This window comes from Boleophthalmus pectinirostris, unplaced genomic scaffold (assembly GCF_026225935.1).
Source record: "Boleophthalmus pectinirostris isolate CB_2022bp ecotype Guang Dong unplaced genomic scaffold, ASM2622593v1 HiC_scaffold_19, whole genome shotgun sequence".
Lineage (NCBI taxonomy): Eukaryota > Metazoa > Chordata > Actinopteri > Gobiiformes > Gobiidae > Boleophthalmus > Boleophthalmus pectinirostris.
The window spans coordinates 20,181,568-20,208,939 of NW_026571140.1; the positions used below are offsets into that span (position 1 = coordinate 20,181,568).

Below are 27,372 nucleotides of genomic sequence, written 5' to 3' on the forward strand. Positions count from 1 at the left end.
GATACCTATGTTTGGAATCACTTTATTAGAAATTCAGATTCATTTGCTCAACATTTTTGACAACACACTAAGACCAGAATTTTAAAAATTATACTCTTACATGTTAAAAACATGGAGACACAGGCTGCAGACTGGTTAAACAATTGCTTGCTGTATCTTTCACTGAAAGAATCATATAACCATCTAAAAGATGATAACTGTCTGAGACACTGTGCGCTGAAATAACAACAAACAAAAAGCAAGATGTTTTATACTATACGTGATATTAGAGCAGAGAAAGCCATAATTCTGCTCATTTTGTACAAGCTGTAAGAGCAGTGATTCCTCAAACAGTAAAGATAAAGCAGAAGCAGCAAAGATCAAGTTGACACAGAAAAATCACATTTTACATTATGGATGCATATGCATGCTTATTCATGTGACAAATTGTGCCGTTCATTTAGAATATTAATGTCTTGTGTTTCTTAATTTAAGACAGACAACACCAATCTATAACCTATAATATACAAAATTCACAGCAAAATGAGGTTAGACACAATTGGCACATCACTGATTAACCCGCATCACTTTACATTATTATATTATGAATATTTCATTATTATGTATGACCTTTCTTGTGATTGAAAAAATTGTATGTTATTGCATTATTTTATAATTGTAGTATGTAGGCAAATATCAACTGTTCAGGCAATAAAAACACCACTGCTTCAAAACTGAACAAACATTTTAACCAGTGCAAAATACAGACTTAAAATAATATAACGCTAGCTGTCCAAGAGTTACTGATAAAGACAAGTGCTTTTTCCTATTACAAAGTTGGACTATGCATAGAAATGCAAACAAATTCAACAAACACAATATTAAGAGTGGTTACGAGACTGTTATAAAATATAAAATCTAGTATATTTTATATAAAATCTACATCTACATCGAGTAAAATTTTGAAAATTAAGTGATTCTCTTTACACATCTATAAAAGACTGAAGACTTGAGAACATCTTGTCATTGTTTCAACTATTGACATATAAACTTGAACTTGCATTGATAGGCATTACAAAATGTATATAAACTACATTCAAAATATCTGTACATATTTAATCTAGGCATAACACAAAGACGAAATACATATGCACTGCTCTGCATTCATCAATATTAGAACCAGTTAATACTAAGGAAATGTGCTGAAACCTCATGTTTCACAGTAGAAAGGTCAAAGAGAACGTGAAAAATATTTAGGGACATTCTGTGATATTTTGCATTATTTTTGCCATGTTCCTGAAGTGCTTTATGAAATAAGTTACTGCAATATAACATGGAATTGCAATGTCAAGTATTTTATTTTATTTTTTTAAAGGTAGTAGCTATTGATTTGTAATACATTAATTCATTGGTTATTAGCAGTTTCTTTATACTGTATTGTATCGTATCCTCTGCATACTGTGTACTGTGTACTGTAAGAAGCTTGATAATATTATGTTCATTTGTTAAAATACATACAACATTAAATTAAGCTGTAAAAAATAATGTGAAACTAAACTCTAAAATGCACTGTTCCTTTAATTTAGTTTGTTTTGTCCTTAACTGGTCTCAATGGTCTGTAGGTCGTCCTCTGCCTCGTCTGAGTTCATATCATCCAGTTGTTTGCTCCAGTAGTTACACCGATCAAAGTTCTTTGAAACTTCTGAGCCGTCATCTTGCACTAGCACAGGGAAGACATGGTCCACCATTTCACACAAATGGCCAAAGCTGTGTGGAAAAAGCATTCACTGTTCAGAGTGTGGGCCATTTAAGTCCTCTACAGGTATTTCAAAAAGGATTTATGAAAGCCAGTAATATAAATGGCGCAGATTCTTACGATGAAATGTTGGTTTTGGCATGTTCCTGTGTCAGTTCTCCTTTGGGATTAACAGTGAAAATCCTGTTGAGGGAAACTCCCACTTCTTTATAAGAGTACACATCCTGAAATAACATTTGGACAATTAGAAAAATACTTTAACTGATTTTGCAGCATGTTTAGACCTCTTTTTGTCCTTACCGTTGCTCTGTTGCCGAATGCAGCATAAAATGGTTCAGTGTTTGGGTAAAAAAGTTGCTTGATGTCTGTAAGACACTCAACCTTAAACTTTTCTGGTTTCTTCTCAATCACCTCTCTGTGCAGCAAAATTACATCTTGCCAATTCCCTGTATTAAATTGTCTTTGTTAAATTCCAAACTTGTCTCACATTACCTGTGCAGTGCAGAGAACAAACTGCTTGGACTGAGCAGAACTGGACCCATAGGCAGCATAGTACCTCTCTCATTGACCCAGTTCAGATAACCCCTGGTCATGTCAGCCATGCCAATAGCCCTAGCTGAGCAGTACATGAACTTATAGCCATTCCTGTAAAAACATGAGTGATATTTACAACTTCCATTTCCTGAAGTTATTACAGACAATAGTGTTACATTCTATCACTTGTACTCACAGGCTAACTTTGTGGTAGAGACGGGCTATACCCTGATGAGTCCAGTCTTTACCCAGTGTAGGAAGAATGTGACCCAAGGTGTCGGACCTGAAAGCCATCATTAAAACAAACCATGACCAAATGAAGACAACAACTGAACCCCAATCAAATGAAGTTTTAATGTTAATATTGATTTACTATACCTTGTAATAGTTCCATCTATATCTGAGATGACAATCTTATCATCCCAGCTCCAAAGGTAGATGGTGCCATTGCAGCGGCAGGTCCCTTGGTATTGAGTGGTAACACTGAACACCACATCATTGGGGCCCTCCTTTAACTGCAGGCTAGTCTGTGGAAAACACACACACACACGTATGTATATGTATATATATATATATATATATATATATATATATATATATATATATATATATATATATATATATATATATATATATATATATATATATATATATATATATATATACACACACACACACACACACACACACACACATATATATATATATATATATATATATATATATATATATATATATATATATATATATATATATATATATATATATATATAATCTATTATATAAAATATACTTCAATATCATATATTCACCAGTTGTTCTGATGTGAGCCTAAGCGTCTTCTTGTAGCAGATGCTGCTTGACGTATTCAGAGGTTCAGGCTGAACAGATCCTGACACAAAATTAGATGATTTGTGATCTTCATCACTAGATGAGTCATCTTTCACCCTGAAAGAAATATAAAGAAATATACTGATTTTCAGCATCACATCTGCTTGCATAAAATATTTATCTTGTAAATGCATAAAGTAACCTGTCAATTGGGGACATGGCAAGTGACTGTTCTCCACTATCTGTACCATCTGCGACAGACTCCTGTAAAATACAGCCATTGACAGTGACTTAATAAAAACAGGTTTAGTGAAGGAGATAATGGTGCTGCAATTGCCTGAGGACATACTGATTTGGAGTCATTGTTTCTGCTTCTCCATGAAAACCACCAGCGTCCACCTTTCTTTGGCATTCTTTCCTTCATGATGTTCTCCACTGAAGCCTGAGGACATGCACATAACTCAAAACTGACTGAAAATGAGGCACAAATATCACAAAGACATACACAAACTGAAAAACATGCAACAGAAGGTGTAATTAATAATACAAAAAAATGCATGTTGATATGTGAAAACATGCAGTTAATGTAAGTTGCATGAGAAATACTGAGGTAAAATTACAATTTTCCATACATGCTCAGAACGGCTGGGTCCAAAAAGACCCGGAAAGCAGTATGTGAAGAGACCAAAAACAGAGAACATGTAGCTCAAGCACCAACACTTTATCATACAAATGTGAGATAAATGTGAGGCAAATAAAATGGGAATAAAAACAGGAGAAGTGAAAAGAAGACATTATTAAAGTGAGATTTGACTTAACATGAATTTCACTGTGGTTTCACCACCAGTCAAAACACTGTAAAATGATTCAAATGAATCAGGTGGGATCCTATTTTAATTTCATCAGTTAATTTATTTTCCCCATGATTGAGTAGCACTGCTAAAAGTACATTTTGAATTAATCTTAAAGACTGAACCAAAGTGAAACTGTTAATATAATATTATTTAAGTAATGCAACAAAATAGCACACTTAAACACAACTCTGCTCCTCAAAAATTTTAATTGTTGCATTAGTCTGTTAGTTTTAGTTATTGTTATGGTGTAATTACCTGGGGCAGGGGTTTCTGATAAACCTGCATAGCCAACATGACAGGAGCTGCTGTGTTCCAATTGTAGTATCTACAATGAAAATTAGTAGGACAAGTTAAATATATACCATTTCATCTTTAAATGCTATACTAAAATCAATATTAGAAAATTCAACATGACATTAATTTCAGAAAAAAATATTTTAGACTGTCCATATTTTGTTCACTGTTGTACATACTTGTTTCCTATTTTTACTACCAGGTTGGGATCATCAATAATGGAAGGATTTTCAGAAAACTGCTGATAAGATACTGCCCTCTGCTGGAATTGTTCTGTAACATAAACAACAATAATGAGCAGTATGAATATTAATGAGACAGTAATTCTGATATAGTTCATGCACTGACATTACATTGGTTTGCCATACCTCGTGTGATCTCCTTGTTGTCTGTGAGGCCTCCGCATAAAGAGATAGCCACGTGAGGCAGGTCGCTGAAGTGGTCTGGTAAACTGTCCACACCACTGTCCATTCCACAGCTGCCCACAGACTGTGGGGAATGGTTCTCACTGCGCACGCATATTAGCATGTCTGAGTCCAGCTTCACTGAGCTGCTGCCACCATCACTGAAAAGGAACAACAAAAACAGACACCAAAGCTGATGAACGGCAGACAATTACATACAAAAGTCAAAGTTCATCTCACAGTTTAATTCATTGTCATACATAACATAGTATTACGATACCTTTTAGGGAAGTAGAGTGCAGCAACCTCTGGCTCTAGCTCTGTAATATCATCTAGGTAAATGCCATCTGTGCCCAAGTGTTGGCTTCTTTTTTCTAAGAAAAACAAACAAACTGAAAACTCTATACCAAAGACGTAAAATACATATTTCATTAAACTTAAAGTCGTTTGTACCCTTCTTTTTTGAGGGTGAATCATTGCTTCTGATGGGACTCCCCCTGACTCCTCCGCTGTCCAGATTGTCAGAAAGACTTCTGGGAGACATTGAACAAGCTTCCATATCTGAATATGACACCCCAATGCTTTCTACCACTCTCTCTAAACACAGAAAACAAAATGTTTAACTCAAATTATAATGAGCCGGGTACAACTAACAACTGCTTCCATCCCTGGAACAGTCTTGTATTTACCTTGCACTGCAGTACTATTTTGTGCAGTTTTCAAAGTGATGTCCTTGGTGTCCTGTGGCTCATGTGTTTCAGGGGGGTAGACAGTAAGGGAGGGGGCTTCACAGTGATTGATGGCTCTGAAGTGAGTGCTGTCAGACACATGGATTGGCACAACTGAGGTAGAATCTTGTTTCTGGTTCTCGGTGAGAAAAGATGGCTGGGAAAAATATAAATATGTTAAATATGGGAGTAGTATAGATAAAGAGACATAAAGAAAATATATTTCTGACTGTGAGTTTGAACATGACAGTTGTAATCACCTGTGCAGCCTGCGGCAGCTCTCCCCAGGTCCACAACATCTCAGGGTTGGTTTTCCTCTGGTTTGAGATCTCTGAGTCACTTTTTGGAGTTGAGGACTGTGAATCGTCTGGACTGCTGTTGAAACCACATTTATGAAAAAAATACTTAAATAAACAAATTGTGTATGCACACACATATACAGACATCTTTAAAAGCAATATGAAAAGGATACCTAATAGAGGACAGGTGAGAAGTCTGCTGAGGGCAAGAGATAGAAAGGCCACAGTGCGGATGGATGGACAGAGTGTCCTTGATTAAAGTACTACCAGAAAAGACAGAAACAGAGAAAGGATTCAAAGGGAAGTGCAGAAAAAACTGTGTTATCTATACAGTGGCAAGATCAAGGAGACATTTGTATTATTATCTTGGAGTCATGGCTTGGAGTCATGTTAAATGAATTACCTGTCAGATCCGTTTGTGTTTTTGTTTTCACTGGCAATAGAATCACAAAACCCAGTCCTGAAAACACAGGGGGCACATGGATCAATACATGGATCAATGCAGGAAGTGCTTTAGACCATCTGAGGTCATGGACATAATGGCCATACAAAATGTACAAAAGAGTGTACCTGAACTGTTATGTATTATAGTTTGAGAGCTTATAAAATACTGTTGAGCCTAATAACTACAGTATTTCACATTTTATAACTCAAAATATAGATATTTTCTACAAACCCAAACTTCCTGCAGTGAGGGCAGTATAGTGAGTTACACTGTGGGAACAGCACAGATCCCTAGCCCTAGTCCAACAGGGTATTTTCAAAGCACTGTACACACAAACACATGCACGTACATGTATACTGCTGATTGCTTGACTTATTCCTGTGAAAGCACTAATGCTGACAATGAACAGCACAACCACTAAAGACTAAAGCTCAGTCAAGTTTGTTTTATTCACATGTTAATCACATCCCATTTATGATTTTAATGAAAAATGGCAGTTATAATAGTTATTATTTGTTCATCAGTTGAGGAGCTACCCCTTTATGGGTTTAAATGGTCTTATTTGAACTCACTACAACACTTTATCACCATTATTGCCTATAGTAAGGATTTAAACGTTGCTTTTATTGCATTGAATTTCATGATGAATCTCTGCATGTAACAAAAAGATCATTATAATCTAGCATTCAACTCACAACACTGGCCACACTTGAAAATACCTGGTGATGTCACTGTCCTCATCTGAACTCAGGTCAATGGTGAACATGTCCTCATCTTCTGATAGTTCACTGTCATCTTTCCTGCCTCCTCCTCCACCAGGTCGGACTCTCCTCCTCCTCTTTCTCCTCTTCTTACTCATCCCTCCATCAGTCTGAGGTCCCAGGTTTTGAACAGGCAGAGAGCTGCAAAGGCTGATGTCTGCACAAAAGAAAAGTATTACGTAAATAAATAGACAAGGGATTTTGGTCAATTGTTTACATTTTATGAAGTATTTTACCGTGGCGCTGTGAAGGGGTTCTGTTAAGTTGGGACTCCATTAATTCCTCTCCTATTGAAATAATAGGGGATGTGGCCAAGTAGGATGGAATTATTTCCTGTGATAGAGAAACAGGATTTACAAGAGGATACATCAGGATGATTCCTTGTATTAAATAGATATATACCTTACTCTTCATTTCCTTGTGTTAAAAATTTGTTTTGTAGCTACTTTGTCCCCTTTTTCATGTTTCAAGGTTTAGCCATTCTATTTAATAAAGGGGGTAATAAAAATAAATATATGCATATAGAGGCAGAGTATGTTTATGTACAATGTACATCATAATTGTCAAATGAGGGATGGGAAGGAGCATTAAAATGTAAAAAAACACAAAAAAAAGATAACAGAAATCTTGTACATACAGTATTGGGGTAGAAATTGCATTTATATGGCATTTTTGTAATCTGTTTCTATGACTTTGGATTAGTAAAGTATTTTTGTGCATGGACAGACACAGTAAGAAAGACAGAGATGATCCCCAATGACACATGCCTCAGAGTGCACGTGTCACAACTCTGCTTAACTAACCCAACCCAATTCACGTAGGAAGACACGTTATGAATGTCAACAGACCAAGGCTCATCTGCTCTCAGCACAGCCCTCCCTTATTAATCCACAGAAAATACTCACATCAAATTACTTATTATTATTATTACATTAAAGCAAAGGAGTTAGCAGTACACCATTTCATTACATACAATAATTATCAGACCACATTGTTCGTGTGTGAGAAGAGTGTCTTTGTTTGAGGTCTGCAGAACATGGTGCTGACGTTGGTTAATGTTTCACGTGCAGGATTTATTTGGCAACGCACAAGTCCAAACAAATCTGCAGATTTGACCTTCCATTCTGAGGCACCTCATGGGGGATAGGTGCCAGAGATAAAGTAAAACACACTTCAGGCCAAGGATTTCTCAATAGTGCTTTTTGTTGTTTTAAATGAACCTGGCTTTCACCAGACTGACATGTGTAGCAATTCTGACATCTGTAGAATTAAGTTCTACATATTAATCTCAGTCAAGAGTTTGGGAACTCGCAAAAACAGTGAGAATTCATCTTGCTGGTAAGGCTAGTTTTTAAGAGGATGGCATGTGTTTTTAAAGATGTCAGCGTAAAGCATTTCTGCAGATGATTTGACTAACCCTAAGAGAACATTATGATTGTGATGTGTGTAAGAAAGAAAACACCAGCAGCAGCAGTCATGCCTCTGTTGACCATGGCCAGCAAAGCTATAAATAACTCTGTGATTCTCCAGGCTATTCTGTACATAGATGTTATTGTAATTGGAGCCATTCATTTTCCCTACACAAGTCAAGTTTTCCAGCACTCTGTATTATATTTTCTTGGGTTTATCCACAGTTTTACTGTGTTCCTATGTTCTTCTCTTCCTAGTTTGTGATGAAAACAAAAGACTAACACAGCTCAGCAATGTGTTCCCAGAGTAACATCAGCCTTTGGATTTACCTGTTCATTAAAAATCCCACATTATTATTCGCCACTTACCAATGTGTTTTCAGTCTCTTTGACAAAGAATGCCTCTCCATTTTCGCCCAGTTTCATGTGCAAACTCACAGGCTCTCCATTGATTTCTATATCAACCTACAAAACATGGTATATATGACCACTGAAAACAAACACATTAAACTAGGAGAGCATTAAAAAGTATGTCATCTTACCACTTTCTCCCTGGATCGCAGCACCCCCATCTTGCCGAAGCGAACATGAAAAGGGGAGCACTGCAGGGATCCATCAGGCTGGCGCACCACTATCACATCAATGCACCCGGACAATGTGGCAGGGTTAAGTCCCCTGTACAGCTCCTTCACCTGCACGAACACCTGGCCCGCCAGCTGCCCCACATAGTTCATGGTCTGCAGCTATAAATGGGAAGAAAAAGAGGGGATTCACTTAAAAAATAATGCACAGACCTGTGTCAGTTAAACACTGGTAGAAGGACTAAGCACTGCTAAAGATGGAAATGAGCTCCCTAAGTTGGAGTCTGGTGCTAGCAAACTCTGTCCTTGGGTAGTAAGGTTAAGATACATATTATTGTCCCAATAAAGAAATTTGTTCTCTGCATTTGACCCATCCATTAATGCCACTGGGGCATCTCCTCGGGAGCAGTGAGCACAGTGGTGCTTGGGGACCCATCTCCATGATCTTTTTGCTAGGATTGCCCAGGATTACCTGTGCTGGAGGAAACTCACACGCGGAGAAACAACCAACATGATAGACCAGGGCAAACCTTTTTGCTGTGACGTGTGAGTGCTAGCCACTCAGCCACCATGTCTGGTGTGACTGTACTGTGAGTGACAGTACATTGTCCTGTTGAATAAATAGATGAAATTAAGCTGTTTCTGCAATGTAATTTGCCTCAACAGCAACGCCAGAATGAACTAAAAGACCTTGACCAAAATAACCAACTGACATTTTTAAAACCTGAAACAATTTAGTAAATGCACAAATGCATTAAACTAAAATCTTATCATCAATTATTTAATACAGATTTCTAGAAGTGGAATAAGTTGGGGATGTGAGATTCATGTGATGCTGTGCCCATCTAAAGCTGTGTCAAGAATGCCAAACATAGCAGTGAGAAGAGGCACAGCCAGGGAAACACATTCACTGGATTTTGATGCACTGGGCATTTATAGACATGGGACGGAGATGAAAATAATGCCCATCGTTAATGGTAAAAATAGAAAAGTTTTTAAAAAATTATAATAAAAATAAAGTTGGAGAAGAAGAAGAAAATTACACTGTTACTGTGTTTCCTTTAATGTCAATAACAAAATTATCACAATCATACTGTGTTGATCATAATAAAATAATATTGCTTTATTGAAGAACTGAAGAAATTTTGTCTAGTGTATTGGAATGATTAAGTAGAACAAACAAAATAAACTGTATATAACCATGAATGTGTCCTTCCAGGTAAATTTAGGTCAACCAAACAAATAAATTGACCTAAATTGCTCTAATAGTGTCTGTTCTGAGGAACATCACCTTGAGGGTTATGAAACTTTCGGACCTCTTTGTCAAAGCACTGTTATTGTGTTCACCTCACACACTTGTGAACATACCTCAAACTTGATATAATTGTCAACAGAGGCCACGTGTGAACAAACAGGACCATTCATAGACACACAGGAGCAGGACACATCCCACAACAGCCAATCACAACTCTGCATTATGTAATAACCTATCACAAGGCACAAATGCTTGGCCATTCATTGCAGTTGCTGCATTGTTTACTAAAATTCCAACCTTTGAAATCCTCCTAATGCCTCCAGGGATGTATCTAGCTTTTGTTGCAAAATGCAAAGAAATACTCTCACATCTGTAAGCGGTTTATTCATAGTCTATTAAAGGTGTGAAACCTACCTACCTCTCAGGTTACTGCAACATAACACAGTGAACAACACCATAAAATGGTTTAGCAATGGCTGTACACACTCAGCAGCATAACCTACCAAATTCACTATGTTGATGTGATTATTTCTTAATGCCACATCACAGCAGCATCCCATTAATATTCTGAAACACAATCAACTTATTTTTCATAAAGCATTATCCGATTCTCATTGTCTTAAATTCCTGCCTAATTATTAGCTGTAAGCTTCATCGTCGTAGTGCCATGTTTGACCTACGGGAATAGGCTATGTAAACAGTAGACTGCACACGGGGTGAGGCTGTGTGTAGCCCTGTGCCCATTCATAGCGGAGTACATCGCAAGAAAATGCAACTACGATCCACCGCAAGAATTACAACCAGTAGCTTCATTTAACACAAAATGCATTAATTTAACAGCAGACCAGCTCTCTTTCCTACTTACGTTATTTAGGCCAATTTACGCCGCACTCTTCTTCTTGGTTTCTTTTCGCCATAAAATCTGTGTCCACCAAATGTCCTTCAAGGGTGTATTTCGTCACTAGTCATTTTCCAAATCGCATCACACGGCAAGGTGCTATTGACATTCACTACGTGAAAAAGACACACTGTTAAATGTTATGGGGTCTTCTCTCGAGCCTGTCTTTTCTATTTAAAGCACAGTCAACATATTCCGCCCACAGTGAGCGCCACAACACGAACGGCGCGCGCCATTGGCTGCTGCATCGTGACGGTGCAGTTAAAACATCCACCTCAGATTAGTCCTTAGACTTAAATAATAATAATAATAAATAAATAAATAATAGTCCTTAGACTTTTTACACAGTCTATGTATTAGTCCGGGTAACGCAGTACCCACTTCGTAGAAAAATATTTATTAATTATCACTAGTAAGTAGTAGTAGCCTTTGTGAATAATAGGCCTAAATTAAAAACAAATCACATTTGTCTCTTAGATTAGAAGGAGCTGCCTGGTTATAGCTAAATCATGTTTTCGAAGACGAAAGCCAGTGATTATAACGTTATGCTATTGGTTGCCAATAGCATATAAATTTGCTCTTCAAAAGATTTGTCATAGGGTAACTACCTGGGAAACATCTGTGTGTACTGCAGCATCACAGCAGCTTCCAGGGGGAGTCAGATGAAGTTTTGACACACAACAGGAAAACCTCTTTCAAGCCTCACTCTTTCTTCGCTTTGTTGTATCTGTCGGTGATGAAACATGCCATTCCCTTGAAGTTTTCCTCTACAACGTCTTCTGCTATATTGTAAAGCCCGCTGCATTGGTGTAAAAAGTCTGTAACATTTCAGAGCTAGCTGGCTAGAATAGCTGTCTCCAAGCAGTCACCATGGACACGGGAAAAACAAACCGCTCAAATCACACAATCCTGTAGTCCTTAACTTCTGTCCCTTGAACAAGCTGCACTTCTTAGTCGATCAAAATCCCCAAATATTGGTTAAAAATGTGACATTAAAAAAAACAAAAAAAAAAAAAAACAGTTGGCTGGCCAAGTTAAAAGTCATATCTGTCATATCTGTGGAGAGGCAAGCCCGCTCACAGTCAAAGTACATATTTTGCAATTTTTTTATTTATTAATTTATTTTTTATCAATGAAGGCATTTCAAATTTAGTACATGTAATCCAGACCCTGTAATGCCGACTCTCCATCAGAAAAAAGTTCTGTAGTGTAAGATATTAAAAGCAGACACTGCTTTGCACTTGCAGTATATTGTGAGAATGTAATATGTCTTGTATGCAAAGGCAGGGACAAGAATAGCAGTGACATTCAGCCTGTCCTGAAGCATCTTGTGCAATGAACTGGAGGCCTATCATCTGTTTATAGTATGTACATCTTAAGTCACCTGTTCCCTTACAGTTCAGCTATTTGATGTGAAGGATTTTGTAGTTCTATTTGTATGCATTTACTTATGTTGACTAGGGAAGTGACAGACTCAAGATCAGAAACATACCAGATTAGAAACATGAACTAGTCATACTCAGCATAAATATTTTCTTGCAAGTGATATGTTTGCTGTTCCTACAGAGTTTAGAATTTAGAGTTAATTTTTTTAGATTTTTTTTTTCTTCATACTCTCAGAACATGTACATATGACACATAAAGAAAGAAACTGTAAGAAAGAGGCAAAAAAAGAAGCATATCTTATTTTAACCCTACTCCTACAATTTGCAATATTTCATCTACATGAAATTCAGTATATAGTTAAGTACATTATAGTGTATCTTTAGACATTTGACATTCTAATTAAATTGGCAGTTTTAATGTATTGTAATATCCTTTCTTGCCTCGTGTGCATAATCAGATTAAAGTGGGGTTATATAAGGTGATTTAGTGCATGGTTCGCAGAGTTTTGCCTTAGTCCAGCCCACCACAAACAAAAGATTTCCACACACTCTCCCTTAGCGAACTCTCATGTTTTCCTTCTGATTCGAGGAACTGTGCAGTCGCCACAGCCCACTATGTTCCCCCTTTTTGTTATTCTTTTCTCATTGCAAAACCGTTTTCTGTTGCTCAAACCATACACACTATTAGTTATTGTTGTTGTTGACTTCAAATACTTTCCAAATTCTCCTTATTACAAATCGCTTGGCCATAGTTTCTAGCCATTTGGATCATTTTCAGCTGTCAATCATTTTACTGTACAGTGCATACCATGTGCATCATGTGACTATTTACTATGATTGATAATGACCACACCTATTTACAGTGGCAAACAGGCATATGTGGAACGAGGCAAGAAAGGAAGCACGTGTCACGGGTTTCTTAGAAAAGCTTTCATCGAGGGACAGAACGAGAGGGGAGGAGGATTGGAGAGGGGCTGTAAGGGGAGCCTTTGTGGTGACTGAGGGTGAGAACTGGCTACACTTTTTCTAATACAGTAAAGATGCCTCGAACTAAGACATTTACATACTTTTCATCACAATAGAAAGAAATATATTAAGTGCTTTTCATTTCCCTTTTGCTATGATTGGTATATTTATTGTATTATTATTATTATTATTATTATTATTATTATTATTATTATTATATTATTATTATTATTATTATTATTATTATTATTATTATTATTATTATTATATACATGTTTAGTGCTGCATGGCCTGTCCAGCATGACACCATATGAGGCATTGGCATGCTGCCTTGACTTTAGTGCCACCCATTCTTTTTAGGTAGGCTTGGAGCTGAGACAAAGAGTTACTGACTATTTAAAATGTATATTTATGTATGCAGTATTTGGTCTTGGACAAAGAACAGGAACTTCAACAGTATTCCTTCATGCGTGTGGTCTAATAGTATTTGTTTGTGTAGTGAGTAATAATTTTGTTTATATAACTTGAGTTATTGATTTCTGTGCCTGCCTCATGTCAGACACGTGAGAGGGAGAGGGGAAGGAAGAAGGTGGTTTGCTGAGATGAGGCTAGCCTGATCTATCCCAGGAACTCTGGGGTCAAGAATGCATTCATTTCGTCACCATGGTTATGTGGGTGTTGTGGTGGGATGGGCCAAAAGAGCCAATCAGAGAAAAGCTTGAGGCATACATCACAAGTGACCTGTCAAACACACCCCAGTAAGGAGACTTACCACAGAACATGCTGAGCTGTTATAAAAATATGGTATTGGCTGTTATTTTGTCAGTATAAGGTACAGAATACAGCTTTATTTGAATGTAAAGTGTCTAGCCAATACAAATTGGTCTTAGCTTGATCCACTGTTTTTCCGATGCACCTTTTTACTCATTGTTTTTACCTGTAGCACTTTGAGATTATTTTATGTAAAGTGCAATATAAATAAAATGTATTATTATTATTATTTATTATTAAATGATTTTTTCACCCAGTAGTCTCATTTAAACTATCATTTCTACAAAATCTTTGATTCAGCATGTGTTGTATCTATTCTTAATAACTATATTGAATAACGCTTGATGTGATGCTGACATATCAGACAAAGGTATTCTTCCATAATTGTCTTTGATAATCCAGACAGGAGGGGCAGTGACAATAAAGTTAAGTGAATTAACAGCAGTCATATTTAGGTTTAAAGGAAGAGAAGTGTCGGGGCCCCACAGATGCAATGACTCAATGGCTCAGTATGGTGCTTTTGTTATGTAATATTTCTATGATGTAAAATGTTTTTGGCATATTTAACACATAGCACAAGGTAAAAAAAATATCAGCATGGGACAATGAAGGAATCCAAGATTGCATATAATCTTAAATGTCATTATAAAAAACTGAACCTGCAGACATCTGCTTACTAATATCACCATAATCATGAGTAAAACAAGCAATGCATTTAGTTATGTTGGATGTTTTGTGTTCTTACCCAGGACCAACTTTCATTGGGACTGTCATCTTCACTCTGGCTGCTGTAGTCATTCTGATCTTCCATGTGTGTCATGACTCCATACTGTTTGGTTCGAAATTCTTCTTTTAAAATAGTGTTTTGAATCTGGAAAAGCAATTTATAATTTCAAATTTTAATAAGTAGTTGGTAGTTATTATTTAGTCGATGTTTGCTGAAAAAAAAAAAATTCTCTTTGACTCCAGAGGTCTTACCTTTATCTAGTAAGTGCCTGAGTATCTACTGCAAGGCAAAGCATGTTTAGTTGTGCTAGTAGACTAAATTTATCAACAAGCATGTTCTGAGAAAGCAATACTTGGAGGAAATCTGAGCATCTTTAGTTTAGTTGCGTCGGATCATCCTGCTTCTTCTGGTCTGACGTCAGTGTCTTGCAGGTCCTACCAAGACCACACACAAACACAACTGGACATTTGATTTCATAAGCTTTCTCTTTATTGTTGTTGTAATGCTAAATCCACAGTGAGTCTACAGTGTGACTACATTTGCTAACATAAACATGAGATTGTTATTATTGTTGTTGCTCATCTTATTCTTTTTTTCAGGGATTATTCAAAATTGTTTTGTTTCTTTATCCCAGATATTACAACTTTCCACAACACAGAAAACATTACATATAGCACAAGGTACATTAGCTCATCAAGATAGATAATGTAATATTATCATTTCAAAAGTGTTTTGTGGTTTCTTTAAAAAAATATCTTATAGCCTAAATTAAAGATGAATTATGTAATTTTTCAGTTGGGGGTCTGTCACCTGCTTGTTTCTATGGCTATGTCAATGCTCTGCCTGAAATATTCCACAGTATAACATTAAGCAGTTTTACCTTACATGTATTTAATTACAAGTGGTTTCATAGTCCAAAAATACCTAGAAAAACAAGCATTCTGAGTGTAAGCTGGGTTGCCTCTCCACAGATCTGACCTGTAACTTGGTTTGGTTTGGTCTCCATGAAGATAGAAAGAATTAATACCATGCTATAAAACATTCCAGACAAAGCAATAACATTTCCATGGAGAAAAGCATTTGACAAACCCTACACCAGAAAAGTTATACCTTTAAATCTCCTAACTTGGGCAGTGCCTGGAGGACTAAAGAAAAGAGTGAGTGGGGTGGAGGGGTGCAGTCTAGGTATATGAAGAACAGTGTGATCGGTCTAACATGTCAAACTTTGCCCCTGCTGACAGGTGTTTGGAATCAGAAACACCTTTCTGTAATCAGGGCAGTCTTTCATGATGTCACCAACTACTGGAAATTGCATTGTCTTAGATGTAGACATTTTTGACCAGAAAGCTGCAAAACTATCTAGTTTGCACTAAAGTCACCAAAAATGAGATAATAGTCTTAATATACACAGTTTAGTAGTGAAAAATGTGAATGCAGTATTTAGTACCGCTTCAACACAACCTTTATTTGTCTGACAATGGGGATATTTCAACATTATGACACAAAGAACAAGAACAAATAATATGGAATCAAAGATCAAGATAAAATATCTAAAAATGTATCTAAGTGGTTCTTAGATTTCTATAGAATAAAATAGACAGTAATTTTGTATTTACCAAGGATAATACAGTGTCTTGTCATAGATATTTTCTCTTGTGGCTTGTCATAGATGTTTTTTCTCAGTTGAGTGAAAATAGTGGGGTCACTTTAGGTCAGTACAGCATCAAAGAGTCATGTTTGCAGTTTAACTTCCTCTTTAGCTTACTCTCAATTGAGACATTTGAAATTCACGGTCACATTATGTGTCTGTACTCTGTATAGCAACGGAATACAATTTCAAAGAAATGTCATCATAGAACTTTGTTCTTAGGGAAATTAATTTCAAAACTGATTTATCTTTAGACCCTGAAGTGTTTAAGTTAACTCAGGACCCACTGGAGCCTACCAGCTTCATGATGAAGATGTTTGATTGGGAAAAGGTCTTTGGCATTTGATTTGACACAAAACTCTTTGATTTTTTTTTTTTTGGATGGTGTTCTAGGAAAATACAGTCTAGTTCCCCTGTGTTTTTTTTTAGTTTGAAGATCTGCACCTCTAAATGGGATCCTCTGCCTGTGGTAACCGTTTTCTGAACCCACACAGACCTTATAAACACATTAAACACAGGCTGAATACCAAACAAACAAACACAATCGATTTACTATTTTATTATAATCTATGCTTCCCCCTTGTGGCACCTGAAAGAAAGTGTTCAGCATATGTGCACATGAAATGTTTTATAATACCTTCTGTAAAAATCAACGGATATTAAAACCTGGTTAGTGCAGGCTTTTAGCAATAAGAGGCTTGCTAGGTAAATTATCGAAATAAATAAATAAACAAACACATGGGCTTATGCCTCCTGGGCGTTCGCCAACAACTTTTCATTCAGAATTATTCCTAAAAGTAAGCTATTAATCGCTAAAGCAAGTTCCTAGTTTATGAAAAACTGTTCATCGATAATGGCAATAAGTATTAATCTGATTCTGATTCCAAATGCATGTCTCAGTGGAAAATTAACTGGACGGACTTCATAATATTGTGTGTACCACCACCTAGTGGAGAAATCGAGGAAATGCAACCTCGACTATTTTTTACTTAATTCTAATTACTGTATTTTACTCAAATGTCAGAGGTAGTCTAATACACCTCGTCGTCCTCATTCGTCATTACATTTGGGAGATGAACAATTAATCTTAAAATCCTAAAAATCTGAAAGGTCAAATAAAACAGTGAATTGCTTATGAATATTATGTGTATACTGTCCAAGGATTGATGTGTACAGACTTTGTATGAAATATGAATGAAATGATAAAGTCCTTAATTCAACAGAGATAGCCCAGTGATCATAAATAACACTTAAGAGAAGTAGACGTGCATGTACCTTAAGCCTACTATTAACCTTAACTAGAAATGATGTATTGTAACGCCCACACAGCAGAGTACTCGGCAAAGAAAACAGAGACGCGCGACAGAGCAGGGGCTGAAAAGTGCATAAACCCGTAAGCACTGTTGGAAAACACGGGCTAAAACTAAAGACGCAAAAAGCGTTTAGATCACAGACTCACAATTTGTTTTAAATGAACCAATGTCGTGCTTACAGTGTCCCCTAGCGGAGACAAATGAAAATACAGTATCTCATTGCCAGACAAGTAAGCAAGCCAACAATCGTATGGATGTCTACAACAGGCCTGGCCTGCTCATATGTGACTGAGGTGCAGATTATTATTTTAATATATCAATGTTTTCTTTTTTGCATCATATGAATGTTACTGGACATTATTTAACTATTATATGAATATGCATTATAAATGCTTTAAATAATACTTGAATGAATATCCACTAACTAACTGATGAACGGACTGATATGTGGTCCCATATTACCAAAACTGACTCATGTGAGCTTTTATGTTATAATGTTGTTACCTCATCAAAAAGATGAATTTTGTTTCATTCACTTATGTCTGAGTCTCCAAAGCTCTACAAAGTCCAAAATGTTTGGTTAACCTTGTGATGTCATGAACTGGTAGTGTTCAAATTAACTTAAGCTACCTTTTAGCTATAGTTCAGTAAAGATGGGCAATTCCAGGGTGTTTTCTGTTTGAGAGAAGAATTTAGCCTAAATATGTAGGGTTTGTCTTAAACATGTGAATGAAACAAACCTCCAGGTATGTTTTTGATTATTGAACAACATTATAACATAGCTCATTAAACAATGTAATAGAGAAAGAATTACTAAATATTTTAATACAGAGTAGTATTGTCATATGATGGCATATTTGAAACATTGTCCGGTTGAAACATCATTTGAAACCAATAACACCTGTGCAAAGTAATAGCAGTTTGTGTGTTATTAATCTGTTAATGACAATAAATGTTGATAGTTTAAACCTGGGATACAGCCCATTAAAATGACTGGCTCAACTGTGAATGTATTAGGAGGGAGTCATATTATAATTTATTATATTGTGTGTTTGTTTTGTTTTACAAGCAAAGGGATGATGTAGCTTTTCTAAATATATATACTATTTGGTTACATGATATGTTCTTATGAGGTGACCTCATTTCACAAAAAAGTAAGTCCATTTTTAGATTTCAGGGAACACATTTGACAGCTTGTGAGTCTGACTGATCTTGGCTCTCTAGCATGTATTAGCATAATACTGGAGCTATATACATTTTATATGCTGCTAATAGGACTCACTGTTGTTTGACAGGTGAACAAAGATAACTGTGAGCAGTAAGCACTCTAAACAATGTGCTTTGATAGCACTAACAATTTTTAAGAGGAGGAAAGCTATTTGAGGGCAATACACTTATATATAGTTCAAAGTGAGAGCTGTTTTTTTTTTTCTTTGTGACATGGGGGTGACCCATGTTAATGATTTGCAGGCAATTCTTCCCATCAGTCCCTGACAGGTCCCTCTGCACCCCAGCAGCATGCCATTACAGGGATGACTGGCATTGTGGGTGCATGAGGTAATGCCAGTTGCACTGTGACTGGACTCCACGTGGACACAGAGCTGAAGTCGCAGGTGCAGTTAAGTGCAGGTTAGGAGCTCAATGCTGTGAGATGGTAAAGACTCAAGTCAGCATCAGCTACATGCTCCTACACAAACACTATTCTTTTGGTACATGGGTCTTACTGTTACCTCAATGCTGTTTTAACATCAATCAAAAACCAGTGCTATGTAGTCACTAGTAGTAGTCTTTAGAAAATTATTGCATTGGCTTGATATGTTTGCATTCCTCTTTGAGGAAAGATTTGTACTCAATTTTTGAAAAACAGAAAATTGATCCTTGTGTGGTACTGTTCTTTTGTCAGAAGACAGCCATTCCTTTGCCACATTTAGAAAATGCCTTGGTTACCTAATGCACCTTGTGACACTTTGACAAGGTTATTATATTATAATTGAATAAAAGCTAAAGTCACTCAAAATAAAATAAGCCACTCAAATCAGTGCAATCAGTTACTATTCATAAAAATAAACTAAAATAAAATAAAATAAATAATAAAACAAAAAAACAAACACGAATCCTTCTAATATGCTCATTTGGAGAGCTTTATAACTAAAATATTTGGCCACTGTGTCTTAGGAGGACACTTTCCTCAGTTCAGTGTATCCTAGCCCAGATGCACCTCTACTTGACCTTTAGATGCATGCAAGAAGGCAAACCATAAAATAAATTGCATTGCCAATAAAGCTGACACTCATTGCCTTTTCAAAGAGTATATGTTTTCAGTGCAGTCTTGGTGCATGAAAACATCCAATTAGACATATTTGGAGAAATACTGAAATGTGTAATATTACTATAAGTATGTTTTGAACTTGTTATTCCACTGAAACATGGACAAAAACTATGTGACACACAGAGAGGTGCAAAGGGTGTTGACAGATGAGTTAGTGAGAGGTGGTGTCATGCAGATGCCAGTTCCCATCGATGGATTTGAAAAGTGACATCAACATCAAGAATGAAACTGGCATTGATGACCAGGGGAGGGCAGGTCGTATATAAAGGACTGAACCCTCCTCACGAAAAACACACATCAACAAGTTAGACTTCTTCGCCAGAAGGTCACGGGTGAATGTTTTTTTTTTTTTTTTTTTTAACCATTGGATTCAGGAATACAATGGTATGTACACAATTATTACTTAAAAACTGTGAAACTGAACAACAAAAGAGCTGATTTGTGTAACTTTTGTCAATGGTTTTATTTTAATGATTTTTATATTTTTATAACTTGAACTCTTATTTTTAGTCTCTGAGGTTTTTATTAAAGCACTTGGGAATAGTGTTTCTGATACTTCTTATGGCCAGTTTGCAAACAAAAGCCAAAACACTAAGGTAAATCTTGATTTTAGGGTATTACATTTAAAGTACTTAAAAATGTGCTTCACTTACCATGTTGTGAGTCCTTTGGCTGATCTGTGCTTTTTCTCCTGTAGAAAAAGAACCATCAGTGAAGTGCAGCTTATGCATAATGTCCAAGAACACAAACAAGTGGGAGAACGACAGGAGTGGCTTCAGGAAAAGCTGAAGGACATAATTGTCACCAGTGTCAAACCTCAAAATGTTCGACCAGGAAAATTCAAGACCAGCAGTATTTTAGGGACATAGTTTTTTTTGTTTTGTTTTTTTGTTTGTTTGTTTGTTTCATACATTTGTAAACTCAACCAGACCTGAACCATTACCTTACCATTAGGCTTATTTAAATTCATTTATTTTGCTTTGTATTTTAAAATGTTTTTTTTTTTCTTTAATAGACAATTTTTTGTATTTATACATTTTAATTTTATTTTTATTGATCATATATTTTTTATATTTTAACGGCTGAACTGATTAGTTGAGCGGTGTCCTTTACAATAAATGTCAAGTAAATGTAAATCAAATTCTTACTAAGGCTACAGTATTATGAACCACAGAAAATGTTTTACTGTAGTTATTTTTGTTGAACAACTGCTAAGGGCTCATTTAAGTGAAAATGTAAGTAATTATTAGACTTCTTATAAACATAATTATTTTCCATTCCTGCTGATTTTCATGATCACCAAATTTGTTATGCATTGACTGCGAGTCAAGGGTAAAGATGTTATTTTAATAGATCCACCGTAATCCACCGGAGTAAATTTACTTAAGCTACTTTTTAAATGTATAGTTCCAGAGGCAACGAGCCACATTTACTTTTAAACGTGTCTTCTTTGACATTGCACAGGTATTGTAAATTCAATTTCACTTAATTTCAGAATAGTTTTATCTTCTCTTCTCTTCTTCTCACAACACGATGAGACGCATGACGTCAAAGTGCAAACGCGTTGGACGTCAGAGGGAGATGTTTTGAACGTAGGCTACATGGCTGGCTAGCAGTATTGGCGAGTAAGTGAGATTTACATCTCGAGGTGATGTTTTTTTAATTTGTTTACAAGTTAGTCTTATTTGATTCTTCATTGTTCTAACACATTTCACTCCTATGAGATAATTCTTCGTTATTTGATCGTAGATTTCTCTGTTGGCTAAATGCTACGTCTAGCTAGCGCAAAGATGCTAACTGGCTATAAAGCATATCGTAAACCGTGAGGCTGCAACAAAGGGAATTACTGTTTTAAGTAATGTTTTAATGTGGGCCAGTATGCTAAAGAGTAGTAGTTTATCCGTCTTAAAACTAACGGGTGCAATGACTGGAGCATATCGACAAGTCAAGGAATGGCTATGTTACACAGCATTTGTGAAAGACAATAGTGCTGCTGGCGCTTATTGACTTGTTGATATCGCTATTAACCAGATTATGAAAAGTGAAGGATCCAGACAGGACCCCCCGTTGTTCGGGTGATGGCAGAGCGTCTGCAATCATATGACAGCAACTCCAGCGACACTGATAACTGGGATCGAAAAGCAACAAGCCGACCTCGTAAGCTCTGTAAGCATCTGAGGTGAGATAAAATACGATACAATACAGTTGTTTTATACCGCAGTATGTTTCCTATGATTCCCAAATATCAATATATACGTTTTGAAATATGCTAAAAATATAACCATGAAAATTAACAAATCCCTGCTTCAAATGTGATAGGAAACCTGATCATCTGGTATGACCTGTTGAATTGTAGCTTTACTATTGTTCAGCCATTGTATGACGAATAACAACAAAGCACCAGCTTTTAAATATATGTAAGAAGGCTAAAAAAAATGTAATCGTATTATAAAAGCAGCAGTCAGGCCCGTGCATCCCGAGTGGAGGCTGAACAGAGGAAGATGAGCTTGCATGGTGCCAGTGGGGGCAGTGATCGTTCACGAGACCGCCGTCGTTCAAGTGATCGCTCCCGAGATTCATCACACGAGAGAGAGCTCACCCCCTGTATTCGCAACGTCACCTCTCCTACTCGCCAACACAACTGTGGTCAGTGTGCTTGTTTGATTTCACATTCTCTTCCAATAGTGCTTTCCGATTGATTAATATTGCATCTTATGTTGTGGTTTTGTGCTTTTTTTTTTTTTTACTTGATGTCATCTGGATTTTTGTTATAGACCGTGATGGTGGATCTTCATCCAGGCCCAGTAGTCCACGACCCCAGAGAGTATCTCCCAGTGGCTCCAGCAGCAGTGGCATTATGAGCAGTCGCAACAGCAGTTTGTCCAGCACTGAAGGCACTTTCAAAAGTTTAGGGGTTGGAGAGATGGTTTTTGTCTATGAGAATCCCAAAGAGGGAGGGACGAGTGCCACTGTTGGAAACAGAAACATACGGACCTCAGAAAGAGTCACTCTGATTGTAGATAACACTCGCTTCGTCGTAGACCCCTCCATTTTCACTGCACAACCCAATACTATGTTGGGCAGGTATTGTACCATTGTCATTTCTTTAAAGAAATTATTTATTAATTTATTACTATTATTAAATAAATTATTTATTTTATCAATAATGTGAATAGTATCATTAATGTTAATAATTCATTATTTAAGTATAAGTCATTCTGTTTTTACTCAGAATGTTTGGATCTGGACGGGAGCATAATTTCACACGACCAAATGACAAAGGGGAGTATGAGGTCGCTGAAGGCATCAGTTCCACTGTTTTCCGAGCAATTCTGGTACGTCTCAATCACACATAGGTATTTACTAGAACTACTGTTGAACATAACAATACTTCCAAATTGCATAATAGTTGAATAAACGCAATAAATGTAACATTATTGAAGTGTCATGTTTAACTTCCTGATTGTTGACAGGATTACTACAAATCAGGGATAATCCGATGCCCTGATGGAATTTCCATCCCTGAGTTGCGAGAAGCGTGTGACTATCTATGCATCTCTTTTGACTACAGCACCATCAAATGCAGAGACCTTAGTGAGTGTCTCTCTGATGACTAGTGATGTCATCTTCATGTTTCTAATATTTCCTTTTGTATGTTGTCTATTATTAGGTGCCCTGATGCATGAGCTTTCAAATGATGGAGCTCGAAGACAATTTGAATTTTATCTTGAGGAAATGGTTCTTCCTCTAATGGTTGCCAGTGCCCAGAGTGGAGAAAGAGAATGTCATATTGTGGTCTTAACTGATGATGATGTGGTGGACTGGGATGAAGAGTATCCTCCACAAATGGGCGAAGAGTATTCACAAAGTATGTATATGACAAATGGTATACTGCATGCAAACTTTGTCAAAATCTGACTGTTTATATTTTTGCAGTTATTTACAGCACAAAATTGTATAGATTTTTCAAGTACATTGAGAATCGAGATGTTGCCAAATCAGTCTTAAAAGAAAGAGGATTAAAGAAAATACGACTTGGAATTGAAGGTGCAGTATAATAATATTATTAATAATGTATATTCTTTACCATATGTTATAAAATAGTTGCAAAATAGCTGTAAAATTAATACAGAGCAATGTTTTCATTAGTAATCTACAATATATTCTTTTTTTTTTTATTAATCATGGGCTACATAAATATGTGTTAATGTCTATAATGTGCATTTGGCAGGATACCCAACATATAAAGAAAAGGTTAAAAAGAGGCCTGGAGGGCGCCCAGAGGTCATCTACAACTACGTGCAAAGGCCCTTTATCCGCATGTCCTGGGAAAAGGAGGAGGGGAAAAGTCGTCATGTGGACTTCCAGTGTGTTAAGTCCAAGTCCATCACAAATCTGGCAGCTGCAGCAGCAGATATCCCACAAGACCAGCTTGTGGTGATGCACCCCGGCCCACAGGTGGATGAACTTGACATCCTCCCAAACCACCCACCCAGTGGGAACCACTACAGCAACAACTACAGCAACGAACCTGACCCTGATGCACCTTCACCTGCGGTTTGAGGACACGCCTCGCCCCTCTCTACTCCAGTCCACTCCCAGCATGCTGCAGCATGGACCGCTAGGGGCGCCATAACCATATTGCCTTGACACCTTCTTTGCAGCCTTAGAGCCATGGAACATGGTGGACTGTAAAAAAGGTATATGAAGAGGGCCATAAGACAAAAGAAGGAATTCACTGTTATTTTAAAAATTGTTTTTTACTTGACCAAAGGATTTATTTTTCTTTTTGGAATACATTTAGTAAAATATATGACATTATTATTTACAATGTTATTATTATATCTTAATTTGATAAATTTTGCTGAGCACAGTTCAGCACATGTCATTTGTTTCTCACTTTTATATTTCTCTTTATTTAACTGATTAGATACACGTTCTGGGGTGGCCTTTTACTACTTAAGGGAAACTAAAACTAGACTACTTTTATGAAACCAAGCAAGAGATTGTCAACTGTCACCATTTAGTGTTATGATCTCCAGATGTTTTGATCTTGTTCTACGGTCTGTAGTCATTGGCTGGGTCCGATTATGTGATGTTATGCTCCGCCCACAGCCAATATTAAGCAGAGCACTAGGCTGTTGTGGTCAGAAACTTGTGCAAAGCTTGAAAATCTTGTTGTTGATAAATACAAAGTAAATAAAAGACTTCAAAAGTTTTTAGTTTATGTTCTCTTGTTTTGATTTTGAGAACAAAATAATATTACATCCTCAACAAAATAATAAAATAAAATAATATTACATCCTCAACAAAATAATATTATATTCAAAATAAAATCCTGACATTGACTTGACATTCAAGAAACTGTCGACAATTTTACTAAATTAAACCTTGAAATCAAGTAGGCCTATAGCACCTTTATATTTGATGTTATTTATGCAGTTTTCAAGTTTAACATCCCTGAACCTTGGGTGCTTGTTTGTTTAAAAATAAGTTTGCTCTGTTTTGTCTTCAATTGCTGCATCAGGGCACCATCTGATGCAGATCTACATGAATAAAGTAAGAGCAGATGAGAAAGATGAGCATCATGTCATGCTTATTATTGGACACATTGTTCTTGCTGAGGGTTGGTATGTCAACTACAGTACTGTAACATGATCTTCAAATCAAAGGGTCTTATAGGACTCTATTTCCTTACGATGTTGGATTGAGTCAGTGGATTGAGAAGTACAAAGATAAACTGTTAGCTATAGTCTACTTCTCTATAGAGATCTGTAACTGATCAATAAATAGTTGCTGTTGTTTGTTTTACCTAATTTTGCACTCTTAAATAACACACTGACATTGCCTTTGGTGTTCTGAATCATTAATTGTGTCTAAACACTGTAATCCATGATGATCATTTAATTAAATAAATCCAGTTGGATATTCATAGACATAAACATAAAATACCATAACAGCCAATGTATCAAAGGTAAATATCCAGTGACATCATATAGCTATGTCTCAAAATCTATGCAAATAAAGGCATGGTCACGTACCAAAAAATCCTGATGTTGTAAGTACAATGTTTGGTGTGTAACAGAGTTGTTCTTGGTTAATGCCACTAGAGGTCTCAGCTGCTCAGCAAGTTAGGCTTACCTCTGGAATGACAAGAAACTGTCTCATTTTATTTCACAAGTATTAGTCAAATGCATACAGTATGAATGAAAGTGAATGGAAGCAAAAATAACATGCTCCTCTATTGACAGCTGGGGCTTTTCAGGCTCAGATTGTGTTTGCGAGATGTGAACATGAAACATTATCTAAGTATTTAACTTACAGTAATGTGGCCCATCTGTTGCTTTTGTTAGTATCACTGTATCTGTACACCACCTTTTTTCCATAACTGTGCCTTGTTTGGTGCATCTCTGGTTTTCTACACATGCACTTTCCCAAACTGAGTGATCAGTTATTGTGTTTTTGAAAAAATCTAGCCTACAAACTTTTTCTGCATTTTTATTCTTTTTTTATTCAAGGCTATTTATTTTGGATTTTCAAACAAGACTAAAGTTAAACTATACTATTGCCATATATTAAATTGATCATTTAAAAATAAATTTAAAATGTAGCAATTCAGTTCTCAGCCAGAAGTCTCTCACCACACCTGTACAGACTTTGGGTTTAAAGCCGTCTTTCTAATTATTGAATGAAGCCCAGATCTCACAAATTATCAAGACAGTGTTTGACAGTGTCATAAGAGGATTGCTGAATGGATAAGTTCATTTTATGAAATGCAGAATTGTACATAAAACTGACAAGTACCTGTTTTTTATCCTGTCATAAAACCATCACTATGAGCTTTATGAAGGGAAAATAAGATGACCTACAAAAGTAGTGCAACACAATCCACCACAATTGTGTGAAAGGCCAAACGCTCCCAATGGGTGATTAGAGGGGGTTTAAGTAATTGTCCTACAACAAGATCTTGTTATTCTCCCCCTGAGGAGAGTGTATTCACTTTCTATGGAGAGGAAGAGAGTGGAGGAAGTTCAGAAACACCCAGATGTCTACATGTTTGTTTGTTTTTTCTGAAATGGATATTCTCAGCACGCCCATCAAGGTACAGTTACTACACCAATGGGAGCCGTGCAAGCAGGGCCGGGGGAAGGGGCATCTGTTGTGTAGGGCCCCAGGGTTTTAGGGGCCCAGAATTGGACCCTCTT

At 36.5% G+C, this 27,372-nt stretch overlaps 2 protein-coding genes and 2 long non-coding RNA genes across 10 annotated transcripts; 2 read left to right on the top strand and 2 right to left on the bottom strand.

The window, feature by feature from the left end:
• Positions 1-6: 6 nt before the first annotated feature.
• On the bottom strand, positions 7-11,186 carry lpin1a (lipin 1a). 3 transcript variants are annotated; one of them, XM_055154608.1, is made up of 23 exons: positions 10,996-11,186; positions 8,837-9,037; positions 8,664-8,759; positions 7,122-7,218; positions 6,844-7,042; positions 6,083-6,139; positions 5,853-5,942; positions 5,641-5,752; positions 5,342-5,537; positions 5,106-5,249; positions 4,933-5,026; positions 4,617-4,813; positions 4,428-4,521; positions 4,210-4,279; positions 3,450-3,542; positions 3,303-3,364; positions 3,082-3,217; positions 2,648-2,796; positions 2,466-2,552; positions 2,228-2,380; positions 2,036-2,150; positions 1,856-1,959; positions 7-1,746 (listed from the first exon to the last, which is right to left on the bottom strand). In XM_055154608.1, the coding sequence occupies exons 2-23, from the start codon at positions 9,026-9,028 to the stop codon at positions 1,578-1,580; spliced, it is 2,706 nt and encodes a 901-aa protein (XP_055010583.1). In that variant the 5' UTR covers positions 9,029-9,037; positions 10,996-11,186; the 3' UTR covers positions 7-1,577. The 3 variants fall into 3 exon arrangements, with proteins under 3 accessions (XP_055010583.1, XP_055010582.1, XP_055010584.1); XM_055154607.1 differs by having other exon boundaries at positions 5,641-5,755; XM_055154609.1 differs by lacking the exon at positions 5,853-5,942 and having other exon boundaries at positions 5,641-5,755.
• A 3,709-nt stretch (positions 11,187-14,895) lies between these two features.
• Positions 14,896-15,250, bottom strand: LOC129409213 (uncharacterized). The gene is made up of 3 exons (XR_008632284.1): positions 15,230-15,250; positions 15,129-15,156; positions 14,896-15,021 (listed from the first exon to the last, which is right to left on the bottom strand). It is a non-coding gene; the product is annotated as an uncharacterized LOC129409213 (long non-coding RNA).
• Positions 15,251-20,462: 5,212 nt separating this feature from the next.
• On the top strand, positions 20,463-20,917 carry LOC129409212 (uncharacterized). Its single transcript, XR_008632283.1, has 3 exons — positions 20,463-20,551; positions 20,678-20,763; positions 20,865-20,917. It is a non-coding gene; the product is annotated as an uncharacterized LOC129409212 (long non-coding RNA).
• Positions 20,918-21,648: 731 nt separating this feature from the next.
• On the top strand, positions 21,649-25,385 carry btbd10b (BTB (POZ) domain containing 10b). Of its 5 annotated transcripts, none has more exons than XM_020941401.2 (9): positions 21,649-21,792; positions 22,199-22,346; positions 22,623-22,813; positions 22,942-23,251; positions 23,400-23,502; positions 23,641-23,761; positions 23,838-24,035; positions 24,104-24,214; positions 24,399-25,385. In XM_020941401.2, the coding sequence occupies exons 2-9, from the start codon at positions 22,246-22,248 to the stop codon at positions 24,728-24,730; spliced, it is 1,467 nt and encodes a 488-aa protein (XP_020797060.1). In that variant the 5' UTR covers positions 21,649-21,792; positions 22,199-22,245; the 3' UTR covers positions 24,731-25,385. The 5 variants fall into 5 exon arrangements, with proteins under 5 accessions (XP_020797060.1, XP_020797062.1, XP_020797061.1 ...); XM_020941403.2 differs by having other exon boundaries at positions 22,626-22,813; XM_020941402.2 differs by having other exon boundaries at positions 21,732-21,815.
• Positions 25,386-27,372: the final 1,987 nt, after the last annotated feature.